The sequence below is a fragment of the Orcinus orca genome, chromosome 13 (genome assembly GCF_937001465.1).
Source record: "Orcinus orca chromosome 13, mOrcOrc1.1, whole genome shotgun sequence".
NCBI lineage: Eukaryota > Metazoa > Chordata > Mammalia > Artiodactyla > Delphinidae > Orcinus > Orcinus orca.
Window position 1 is genome coordinate 7,546,257 of NC_064571.1, and position 12,528 is coordinate 7,558,784.

The 12,528-nt window shown below is 40.3% G+C and overlaps 1 protein-coding gene and 1 pseudogene across 11 annotated transcripts in view; one reads left to right on the top strand and one right to left on the bottom strand.

The window, feature by feature from the left end:
• Positions 1 to 16: 16 nt before the first annotated feature.
• The window catches only part of TSGA10 (testis specific 10), a 106,069-nt gene continuing 93,557 nt past the window's right edge, over positions 17 to 12,528 (top strand). For 3 of the 11 annotated variants that reach the window (XM_049696212.1, XM_049696210.1, XM_049696211.1), the window contains exon 1: positions 12,244 to 12,372. Coding sequence is in view for 4 of the 11 variants with exons in the window: in XM_033401809.2 (XP_033257700.2) it covers positions 290 to 346; positions 12,244 to 12,372 (186 nt within the window). In the remaining 7 variants the exon portion in view is untranslated. The other 8 variants (XM_033401817.2, XM_049696213.1, XM_033401809.2 and 5 more) reach the window with 8 other exon arrangements.
• Positions 6,228 to 6,895, bottom strand: LOC101284103 (60S ribosomal protein L13a-like; annotated as a pseudogene).

Genomic DNA, 12,528 nt, shown 5'->3' on the forward strand with positions numbered 1-12,528 from the left:
CAGGTACGCGTGCGCACAGGGACTTGGGGCGCGCTGGACGGAAGCGGAGCAAAGGCTCCGGGGAGGTGGAGGACGAGTCCCCTCAGGTACAGAGCGTGAGGGCGGGGCCGACGGCGGCGGAGGCCGGCGCTAACCGTCCCCGCCTCCTTCCTGCCGGGTCCCGCCTCCCTCCGACTCCCGGGGCGGGGCCAGGTCGATTTGGGATGGGAAGGGAGAGGAAAGGGGCGGAGGATGGAGAACTCGAGGGGCCTGGATCCCTGATGGAGGCGGAGTCCTGGCAGTCGCCAGGATGAGCTCCGGGGAGGATGGCAGGTCCAGAAGCCCGGGGAGGGACCCGCAGCCCCAGGTAGAAGCGCGGGGATGCGCCGTGTTGGGGTAAAAAGCATCTCCTGGGCCAGAAGGCCTCTGAGAGGGCAGCTGCAGGGGGCGGGTGTGGTGGGTGTTCGGGGCTGAGGGCGACCCCTGAGGTGGGTATTGGCTGCTGGAGCCGCTGTTAGGGGCGGTAGCCGGCGGAGTTGCGGTCCAGGGAAGCCCGCCAGGAGCAAACTTTGCCCGTGTTGTCGTTTCTTGGGAGCTTAGGGTTGAGCCCAGTTCCTATGGTGACCGCCTCGCTGCCTACCGCGGCTCTCCGCTTGGTCGTTGCGGGGATTGTTCTGTTTAGAAACGCTCTGGAGTGGAGCTGAGGAATTTGGAAGCGAGAGATTTGGGAGTTCAACCTGGCTCTTCCTGACTCCCAGCCTCTCACTTTTAAGCCACTTTATAGACTTGGCGAGGTGAAGGGCCGAGACTACGTAGTCAATTGCATGAAAATCTCATATAATTACAGTAGAAATTATACACCAGAAGGGCAGGGTACGCTGGCTTTCCTTGGAAAAAGTACTTGAGGTTTAAATTGAATAACTGCGGCGATCAGGGAGCTGATACCTAAACACGCATAGGAATACACTTTTTTTTTTTCTTTAAATAAAGTCAAGGATAGCGATTTCAGGAAACGTTACATAGATGACACAGGGTCTCTGTGTTTGTTTTCCTTTTTCCATTTAAGGCCATTATATCTCACGATATTCGTTGTTTTAAATTTCCTCTAGTGGTTTTCAAAATTTCAAGCACACTTTTTTTTTGTTTTTTCCTAACCTGTAAGGAAATAAATAGAAGAATAATCGGGTTGCAACTAGAAGAAAATAGTTTAGTTATAACTATGAAAGGAAAGGGTTACATTGCTCAGATCTGCCTCCAGGATAAAACTGATTTTTGTTTGTATGTTAATTGATGAATGAGCTAAGCCATTTAGTCTTAATTAGTGGGTAGTAACTAGGAAGATACATTAATTATATATTTATTTTAAACAGTATACAGTTTAGCATTATTTAATGGCAGCTTCCAAAATAAATCTTGTTTACCTTCTGAAAAAAATCACTGCTTATGGCCCAACAGATGTAGACATTCTCTGACCTGTCTGTCTTCTTCTTCAGGTGCTTCTTTTTCCATTTGTTTTAGGATTATTTGCTTTTTTTTTTTTTTTTTTTTTTTTTGCCGTACGCGGACCTCTCACTGCTGTGGCCTCTCCCGTTGCGGAGCACAGGCACTGGACGCGCAGGCCCAGCGGTCATGGCTCACGGGCCCAGCCGCCAGCGGTCATGGCTCACGGGCCCAGCCGCTCTGCGGCATGTGGGATCTTCCCGGACCGGGGCACAAACCCGTGTCCCCTGCATCGGCAGGCGGACTCTCAACCACTGCGCCACCAGGGAAGCCCTACGATCACTTGCTTTTAAAAGTACTCCACATACAGAGGCAGTTAGAGCAGGTGGTGTTATTCATTCCCTTTTCCCATCACATGCTCCTCCTTGTTCCCTTTCATGACTTCTATGATAGCCACTTCCTTGCTTTTCCTTGTAGTTTCACCATCTTTGTATGTGACCATGCACTTCCTAGTTTGGCTTGTTTTTGAACTTTAGGTAGATGGGATTGTACTAAGTTTTCCTTTGTATTTTGCAAAGTTTGCTGTTGTAACAATGTTACTCAACATTGTTTTTACGATTGATCCTTTTTATTGCTTGTAGTTAGTTTGTTGTTTGGTGTTCCATTGTAAGAGTATACCACAATTTACCTACTGTTGGTGGACACTAGGGTTTCTATGTTTTTTGGTGAATATGAGGAACACTGCTGTGAATTTTCTTGTACACATACCCCATGATAATCTCTTGAAGTGTGCTGGTTGGTAAGGTAGTTCTGTTTGTCTTAGTCATGCTATTTATGTCAGTCTGTATTAAATTCCTTTGGTTCTGAAAAGCCTCTTGACAACAACTCTTTGACCCCCTTCTTATGTTTCCAAGAGGAACTGATAAATGATTCTTCTCCTAAGGCCATTGTTTTATGCTCCTTAAAAAGGGCAAGTTATTTCTTCACGGTACAGTCTGGATTGACGAGAACTGAGGAGCTTTGGTTTGGATGGAGTGACTGGAGAGATTATTTCTTTTTAAGAAAGGTTAAACAAGTGACCTTACTGTTTTGTTTGAAGTGAATTTCCAAAACATATATTCACTTATTTTTTATAAATACAGAACCCACCTCAAAATTATTCATAAAATTTTATGTGGTTTTCTACATCCTTCTCTTAGTGAAGCTATTGCCTCCTACTTCAAAGTGTCTTTCAGTCTAAACTTTTGGAGACAGTTTTCTAAAAAGAAAACAAGTTGACCTTTTGTGGAACCAGATTTCAAAATCCTATATAAGATACTCCAGTATTTTCAATTATTCTATCAAAATATTCAGTAGACGTTTGTTGAGCACATATTATATTTTGCTCAGCACTGATGATACTTTTTAGCATGTGATCTCAACTCCTGTTTCACTGAAAAATTAAAATTCTGCCAGGCAGGAACTTCTTCAGATTTCTACCCCTTCTTATCTAAATCGTTAGCTGACCTTGCTTTTTTCTGTCTTGTCTCAAAGGACAGTGCGCACCCTTTACCTGGGTTTTCTCTTACTAGCTTATTGGCCTTTCTCCTTTAGTTAACATTAACCCATGTCTTAGGAATCGTCATTGTGTTTATACTGGTAAGAATTTTTAACCTGGAGTACAAGAAATTTGGGGAGTTCTTGAACCCCCTGGAATTGTTTTTAAAGTTTTGTATGTGTTTGCATTTTCCTGGGGTAACGACCTAGGGCTTTTGCTTAATTCTGAAAGGGGTCCTTGATATAGAGGAAATTAAGAAGCAAGTTTTTCTCCTCTTCTGTTGGCCCTTCAACAACCCTGGTCTTTTCCCAAATTTTGTTCTTTCTTCTTACAATCATGCTTTGTAAAAGAAATCTACACTTTCTATTTCTTTTTCTTCACTACTCATTCATTTGTTTGTCCTCCTACCATTGAAACTACCTTGTTTGAATCATCAAAATTCATTATTTGGGAAATGTTTTATTGAGTACCAACTTTGTGCTGGGCACTCTTCTAGGCATTAGGGATATAACAGTGACTGGACAAGAGCCTAGATCACTTGGAGCTTACATTTGGTGGGGGGTGACGAACAATAAACAAATGAAGAAATAAGTGATATAATTTCAAATAGTGTTAAGTGTGATAACCTAATGGGCGAGTGAGTAGGAGAGAGGCTACTTTAGGTAAGAGGTTGGGGAGGATGCTCTGATATTTCAGCCAAATTGCCAAGGGTAAGAAGGAGCCATTCATGTCAAGGGCTTGGGGGTGAGAATGTTCCTGACGGAGGGAAAGCAAGGGAGGAGGCCTCAGAGTGGAATGAGATTGGCACAGTAGAGGAACAGAAAGAAAACCAATAAACCTGGGGGGTGAACAAAGAAGAGAGTAGTAGGTCTATTTAGGGAAGTGAAGGCAGGGGCCAAATCATGTAGGACCTTAAAAAGTTTGACTTTTTTTAAGAAAATTGAAATCGTATCAAGTATCTCTTCCGACCACACCGCTATCAGACTACATATCAATTACAGGAAAAAAGACTGTAAGAAATACAAACACATGGAGGCTAAACAATGCACTACCAAATAACCAAGAGATCACTGCAGAAACCAAAGAGGAAACCAAAAAAATACCTAGAAACAAATGACAATGAAAACACAACAACCCAAAACCTATGGGAGGCAGCAAAAGCAGTTCTAAGAGGGAAGTTTATAGCAATACAATCCTACCTCAAGAGACAAGAAACATCTCAAATAAACAACCTAACCTTACACCTAGAGCAATTAGAGAAAGAAGAACAAAAAAACCCCCAAAGTTAGCAGAAGGAAAGAAATCATAAAGATCAGATCAGAAATAAATGAATAAGAAATGAGGGAAACAATAGCAAAGATCAGTAAAACTAAAAGCTGGTTCTTTGAGAAGATAAACAAAATTGATAAAACATTAGCCAGACTCATCAAGAAAAAGAGGGAGAGGACTCAAATCAATAAAATTAGAAATGAAAAAGGAGAAGTTACATCAGACACTGAAGAAATACAAAGCATCCTAAGAGACTACTACAAGCAACTCTATGCCAGTAAAATGGACAACCTGGAAGAAATGGACAAATTCTTAGCAAGGTATAGCCTTTTAAGACTGAACCAGGAAGAAATAGAAAATATGAACAGACCAATCACAAGTAATGAAATTGAAACTGTGATTAAAAATCTTCCAACAAACAAAAGTCCAGGACCAGATGGCTTTACAGGTGAATTCTATCAAACATTTAGAGAAGAGCTAACACCGATCCTTCTCAAACTGTTCCAAAATATAGCAGAGGGAGGAACACTCCCAAACTCATTCTACAAGACCACCATCACCCTGATATCAAAACCAGACAAAGATGTCATAAAAAAAGAAAACTACAGGCCAATATCACTGATGAACATAGATGCAAAAGTTCACAACAAAATACTAGCAAACAGAATCCAACAGCACATTAAAAGGTTCATACACCATGATCAAGTGGGGTTTATCCCAGGAATGCAAGGGTTCTTCAATATATGCAAATCATTCAACGTGATACACCATATTAACAAACTGAAGAATAAAAACCATACGATAATCTCAATAGATGCAGAAAAAGCTTTTGACAAAATTCAACATCCATTTATGATAAAAACTCTGCAGAAAGTAGGCATAGAGGGAACCTATCTAAACATGTAATAAGGCCATATATGACAAACCCACAGTCAACATCATTCTCAATGGTGAAAAACTGAAAGCATTTCCTTTAAGATCAGGAACAAGACAAGGTTGCCCACTCTCACCACTGTTATTCAACATAGTTTTGGAAGTTTTAGCCACAGCAATCAAAGAAGAAAAAGAAGTAAACGGAATCCAAATTGGAAAAGAAGTAAAGCTGTCACTGTTTGCAGAAGACATGATACTATAAATAGAGAATCAAAAAGGTGCTACCAGAAAACTACTAGAGCTAATCAATGAATTTGGTAGAGTAGCAGGATACAAAATTAATGCACAGAAATCTCTTGCATTCCTATTACTAATGATGAAAAATCTGAAAAAGAAATTAAGGAAACACTCCCATTTACCATTGCAACAAAAAGATAAAATACCTAGGAATAAACCTACCTACAGAGACAAAAGACCTGTATGCAGAAAACTATAAGACACTGATGAGAGAAATTAAAGATGATACCAACAGATGGAGAGTTATACTGTGTTCTTGGATTGGAAGAATCAACATTGTGAAAAAGACTATACTACCCAAAGCAATCTGCAGATTCAATGCAATCCCTATCAAACTACCAAAGTCATTTTTCACAGAATTAGAACAAAAAATTTCACAATTTGTATGGAAACACAAAAGACCCCAAATAGCCAGAGCAATCTTGAGAAAGAAAAACAGAGCTGGAGGAGTCAGGCTCCCAGACTTCAGACTATACTACAAAGCTACAGTAATCAAGACAGTATGGTTCTGGCACAAAAACAGAAATAGAGATCAATTGAACAGGATAGAAAGCCCAGAGATAAACCAATGCACATATGGTCACCTCATCTTTGATAAAGGAGGCAAGGGTATACAGTGGAGGAAAGACTGCCTCTTCAATAAGTGGTGCTGGGAAAACTGGACAGCTACATGTAAAAGAATGAAGTTAGAACACTTCCTAACACCATACACAAAAATAAACTCAAAATGGATTAAAGACCTAAATGTAAGGCCAGACGCTATAAAACTCTTAAAGGAAAACATAGGCAGAACACTCTGACATAAATCACAGCAAGATTCTTTTTCTTCTTTTTTTTTTTTTAAATTAAGAATAAACAGTCAATTTTATTGGGCTCAGACTAAGAATCCATGGGTTTTGAGGACCTCTGTGAATTTGTCAATTTTCTTCTCTGTGTTCTTTTCGGCCTGCTTCCATAGCCTCGTGAGCTGCTGCTTTTTCCAGTAGTGGATCTTGGCCTTCTCCTTTCTCTTCTCCTCAAGGGTGGCTGTTACTGCCTGGTACTTCCAGCCAACCTGATGAGCCAGGGACCCTAGGTAGGCAAACTTCCACATAGGCTTCAGATGCACAACCTTGAGGGCGGTAGGAACCACCATCCTCTTTTTCTTGTCATAGGGTGGCAGGATCCCATCAAACGCCTTGAGGCAGTTTAGAGCGGCCTGGCCTTGATTGGTCTTATGGGACAGCATGCCTTGCACTGTCTGCCAGAAGATGCGGCTGGGGGCTCAGAAGTGGTAGGGGGCTGTGGGAGAGGTTGGTGTTCATCCGCTTGCAGAGGAATGCCAGGTACTTCAACTTGTTTCTATAGAAATTGCCAGAAATGTTGATGCCCTCACAGCACATAACCACCACCTTTTGACCCAGAAGCACCTGCTCGGCCATCATGGCCACCAGGCAGCCCAGGAGATGGCCTTGGCCATCAAGAACCAGGACCTGCCCCTCCGCCATCTTTGGCAGCTGCCTCCAAGATGCTTTTTGACCCACCTCCTAGAGAAATGGAAATAAAAACAAAAATAAACAAATGGGACCTAATGAAGCCTAAAAGCTTTTGCACAGCAAAGGAAAACAAAAACAAGATGAAAAGACAACCCTCAGAATGGGAGAAAATATTTGCAAACGAAGCAGCTGACAAAGGATTAATCTCCAAAATATACAAGCAGCGCAATATCAAAAAAACAAACAACCCAATCCAAAAATGGGCAGAAGACCTAAATAGACATTTCTCCAAAGAAGAAATACAGATTGCCAACAAACACATGAAAAGATGCTCAACATCACTAATCATTAGAGAAATGCAAATCAAAACTACAGTGATGTATCACCTCACACTGGTCAGAATGGCCATCATCAAGAAATCTACAAAAAATAAATACTGGAGAGGGTGTGGAGAAAAGGGAACCACCGTCTTGCAGTGTTGGTGGGAATGTAAATTTATACAGCCACTATGGAGAACAGCATGGAGGTTCCTTGAAAAACTAAAAATAGAACTACCATATGACCCAGCAATCCCACTACTGGGTATATACCCTGAGAAAACCATAATTCAAAAGAGTCATGTACCACAACATTCATTACAGTACTACTTACAATAGCCAGGACATGGAAGCAACCCAAGTGTCCATCGACAGATGAATGGATAAAGAAGATGTGGCACATATATACAGTGGAATATTACTCAGCCATAAAAAGAAACAAAATTGAGTTATTTGTAGTAAAGTGGATGGACCTAGAGACTGTCATACAGAGTGAAGTAAGTCAGAAAGAGAAAAACAAATACCGTATGCTAACACATATATATGGAACCTAAAAAAAAAATGGTTTTGATGAACCTAGGGGCAAGACAGGAATAACTACGCAGACATAAAGAATGGACTTGAGGATGCGGGGACGGGGAAGGGTAAGCTGAGATGAAGTGAGTGGCATGGACATATATACACTACCAAATGAAAAATAGATAGCTACTGGGAAGCAGCTGCATAGCACAGGGAGATCAGCTTGGTGTTTTGTGATCACCTAGAGAGGTGGGATAAGGAGGGTGGGAGGGAGAAGCAAAAGGGAGGGGATATGAGGATATACGTATGCATATAGCTGATTCACTTTGTTATACAGCAGAAACTAACACAACGCTGTAAAGCAATTATACTCCAATAAAGATGTTAAAGGAAAAAAGAAAAAAAATATATGAGCTACCTTTGTAGGCTAGAGATTAAAGTAAAAAAAAAAGTTTGACTTTTATTCTGATTTCAGTGGGAAGCCATTGGAGTGTTTTGAGCAGGATCTCATTATTTTAAAATGATTGTTTTGATTTCAGTTTGGAAAACAGGTTGCAGGGAGCAGCAGTAGAAGGAAAAAGACCAGTTAGGAGACAATTGCAGTAATCCATGTGGGAGATGATGGTGACTTGAACTAAGTAGGTGATAATAAAAGTGTACAGAAGTGGATGATGGATTGGGGATATATTTTGGAGGTAGATCCAAAGGGCTTGTTGATGGATTTGATGAGGTTCAGGAAAAGAGGAAACAAAGACAACGCCTTGGTTTTTGACTTTGATCACTGCACAAATGACAGTGACATGGGAAAGACTGGGAAGGAACATGGTGGAGGCAGGGTTGAGAGTAGAAGTGCAGGTGGGGGAATTGAGGTCTGTTTTTTTTTTTTTTTTTGTGGTACGCAGGCCTCTCACTGTTGTGGCCTCTCCCATTGCGGAGCACAGGCTCTGGACGCGTAGGCTCAGCGGCTGTGGCTCACGGGCCTAGCCGCTCCGCAGCATGTGGGATCCTCCCGGACTGGGGCACGAACCCGTGTCCCCTGCATCGGCAGGTGGACTCTCAACCACTGCGCCACCAGGGAAGCCCAAGAGGCCTGTTTTAACATGTTAAGTTGTGATGGCTTTGGACATCCAATAAACAATATAATGTGTTAAGTGCTCCAGTAGGGATATGTTCATAGTTTGGAGGGAACATGGAAAATATATGCTAAGTCTTTGGGGGGAAGTAGAAGTCAGAAATACTTTTTTGTAGTCCTGTATTCCCTTAGCATACATGTATGTGGCACGAATCATACTGTACTGTAATTTCTGATTTGTTTTGGACTTCCCTAGATTCATTGAGGCTTGAGATTGTAAGTTTTTTGTTTTTATTTTATTTTATTTTATTTATTTTATATTGGCTGCATTGGGTCTTTGTTGCTGCACGTGGGCTTTTCTCTGGTTGCGGTGAGTGGGGGCTACTCTTCGTTGCGGTGCGCAGGCTTCTTGTTGTGGTGGCTTCTCTTGTTGGGAACACGGGCTCTACGTGCGCAGGCTTCAGTAGTTGTGGCACACGGGCTCAGTAGTTGTGGCTCGCGGGCTCTAGAATGCAGGCTCAGTAGTTGTGGCGCACGGGCTTAGTTGCTCCACAGCATGTGGGATCTTCCTGGACCAGGGCTCGAACCTGTGTCTCCTGCATTGGCAGGTGGATTCTTAACCACTGTGCCACCAGGGAAGCCCCTTGAAATTGTAAGTTTTTATTTGTTTTCTATCTTTCTAGCTTCCCAATCTAATATTGGTTCATCCTTATCCTAACTGTTTATAAATTTGTTTGGTAAGTGAATAAATGTTACAATCTGATAGTATGAACTGAAACAGTGATAGTAGTGATGGAAGAAATGTGTTTGAGAGAGATTTTAGTGAAAAGATCAGTAGGACATGACGGCCAATTAAATAAGTTGAGTCAGTGAGAGGAATTAGTAATAATAGTAATTGTAAATAATAATAATATATATATAGCAGTTATTATTTATTGCCAGGCACTGTTCTAAGTGCTTTACATATAATAACTCATTTAATCCTCACAACAACTCTATGAGGCAAGTACTGTTTTCATCTCTATTTTAGAGATGAGGAAGCCATGGCCAGAGAAGTAACTTGCCTGTGGTCATGCAGCTAAGAAGGGGCAGAACAGGCATTATGAACGGAAGCAGTCTGAGGCTAAAGAACACGCTCTTAACCACTATGCTGTGTTGCTTGCCTGTTGAGAATGATTGTGATTCTAGCTTGGGTGTTTATGATGACAATTTGCTGCTTACAAAGTACTTTACTTGCGTTCTCTGAGATCTGTACAGGAACACAAGTTCCATTCAAAGCTCCATCTAGAGATCACTGGAAGGTGGAAGATATTCAGGTAGCCTGAGGTGGAGAAACTGGCATGCCAGGCATGGGCATTTCAGATACACTGATTTCTCTCCCTTTTTATTGCCTCCAAAGTTAGTGTAGGGAAAGTCGCAGCTCTAATATGATGGCTCACAATTGTCAGGTAGACTCTTGGTCTCTCTATACTTCTGATTTCTAGACTAGACTGATAGTAAACGTGACTGTTCATTTTACCAAAAAGAAGAGGGAAGGTTCCATTTTATCTGCTTTAGTACACTGCTTCATTATCAACCTCTACAAATTTGTATTGACACCTTCCTGTTAGCTAAAGAACTGTGCAGATTGATGGAATAGAGAGCTCTAGGATATTATTTGTTAAGATTCTAATAACTGTGTGAGGAAGACATATCCAGAAAAAGTAAATAGCTACATAAATTGTTCTATTACCAAGATATTTGGATGTCTCAATGAAGAGGTGATCACCGTTCGATGGAGAAGACAGAGAAAACCTCCTAGAGAATATGGAATTCAAGCTGAGCCTTAGAAGTGTCTTTACTTCAGTGGAGAAAAGAGTGAGGGCAAAGCTCATGAACAAAAGATAATATGTTTCTGAATGTATGTATAAAGAAGGTGTAGAATAGTTTGTCTTTAATAGAGGGGTTCTTGGAGGTGTCAAGTAGGAGGTAAATTTGAAGAAGTAGGAAGGGACCAGATTATGAAGAACTGTATGCTAGGCAGGTTTAGATTTTAGGTCCTTGCTATTCAAGGTATAGTCTGTGTGCTAGCCAAATAGGGATTGCTGAGCAGCTTTTTAGAAATGCAGTATTTCAGACCTACTGTGAGTAATAATCTCATTTTAACAAGATTCCCAAATGATTCGTATGTTTACTAAAATTTGAAAAGTACTGCTATAGTGAGGAGTCATTTGATTCAGTTATACTTAGTCACATGTTTATAACTAGGAACACATTTTTCAACAGAAACTATGTAAGAAGTGGTAGTTAGGATTTCAGCCTAACCCATAAAGGCCTAAAACGATTCATAGTTAGAAATGCTGTGTGAGATCTAATGCTGAAGTTCCAGGAGAGGCAGGAATTGCTGGACTGGAGAACAGAAAAAGCAGATTTGTGTCTTGTTTAGGGAAAGGGAAAAAGGGAAATAAACCTGTCGGACCGTTAAGGACTGGGTTGTACAGGGCGTTAACACAAGGTCAGTGATCCTGAGCCTTAATTTCCCAAGCACTAGATTTTGGAGCATAGCATCTGTGTTGCTTTGCTTGTAGCAAATTCTCTCTTAACGTAATGGTAGCCTTGATTCAGAGAAAGAAAAATTATTTCCTTAAATTATACAGTTTCTAAGATACATAGTCAAGTAAAAAAAGCACAGTGAAGAGTAGTATGTGTAGTATGCTAAAGTGAGAAATCTTTTAACACTGTTACTTTGCACATGTGCAAATATGTATGTAGAAAAATTCTGAGAAATGGAATTATTTGTAAAGAAGCTATGTGCATTTGTAATGTTGCTAGATTTACCCAGTTGTTCTCCATAAATACTGTGTCAATTTACACTGCCACAGAATGCTAATTTATATATCCAACTTTATGATTTTGCCAATGTGATGGTTAAAAAATGGTATCCCAGTGTTGTTTTAATTTGTATTCCTCCAAATGGTGAGATTGAATATCTTTAAATCTATTTAAAAGCCATTTCTGTGAAATATCCATATTCTTGGCCAATTTTTATATTAGGGTATTTCTTTTCCTTTTTTTAATTATAGGAATTATTTATATATTAGGGAAATTAGCCCTTTGTGATATGGGTAGCAAACCTTTTTGTTAATATACAAAAATAACAATAAACAGGTAGCTAGTGAACATCATAGCCCTGGAAGTAGACCACTTAATTTGCTGCTGACCCATATTCCCTTAGATAGAGTGGAGTATGTCTTTTTTGAAAAGCATGTTCAATACTATAGTTTCATATTTGGAAAACACACAGAAGTTTTATAATATAAAGTTTTAAGAAAGTAAACGTTGATGAAGTCCTTTTAGCTGGTGGAACAGGTTAAAAACAATTTTTTAATTGAATGTTGTTAATTTTCAAAATTATGATTGTTGTGGGAAATCACAAAGCTGTTTTAAACCTGACTGTCTCTATATTATTCCCATTCCTTCCACTAGGTTACCACCAAAGAACATGATTTTGATCTAGGGGCTCCAGTTTCTGAAGCTGAAAAACACCAGAATATTCTCCAGCTAGAACAAGAAGTGAGAAATCAAGACAAATTCATTTCTTCACTGAAGTTACAGGTTACATTTAATTTCTCTGCATATTTCCCTAAATTAATTTGGGATGGGGGCCTATATTAAAATAAGATAGAGAATAAATACCAATTCAGTGCTCATTTAAATTGTATGGGTCTAAAATCATTCCATTTTTATCTTAACCATTTTGAAACACATAGA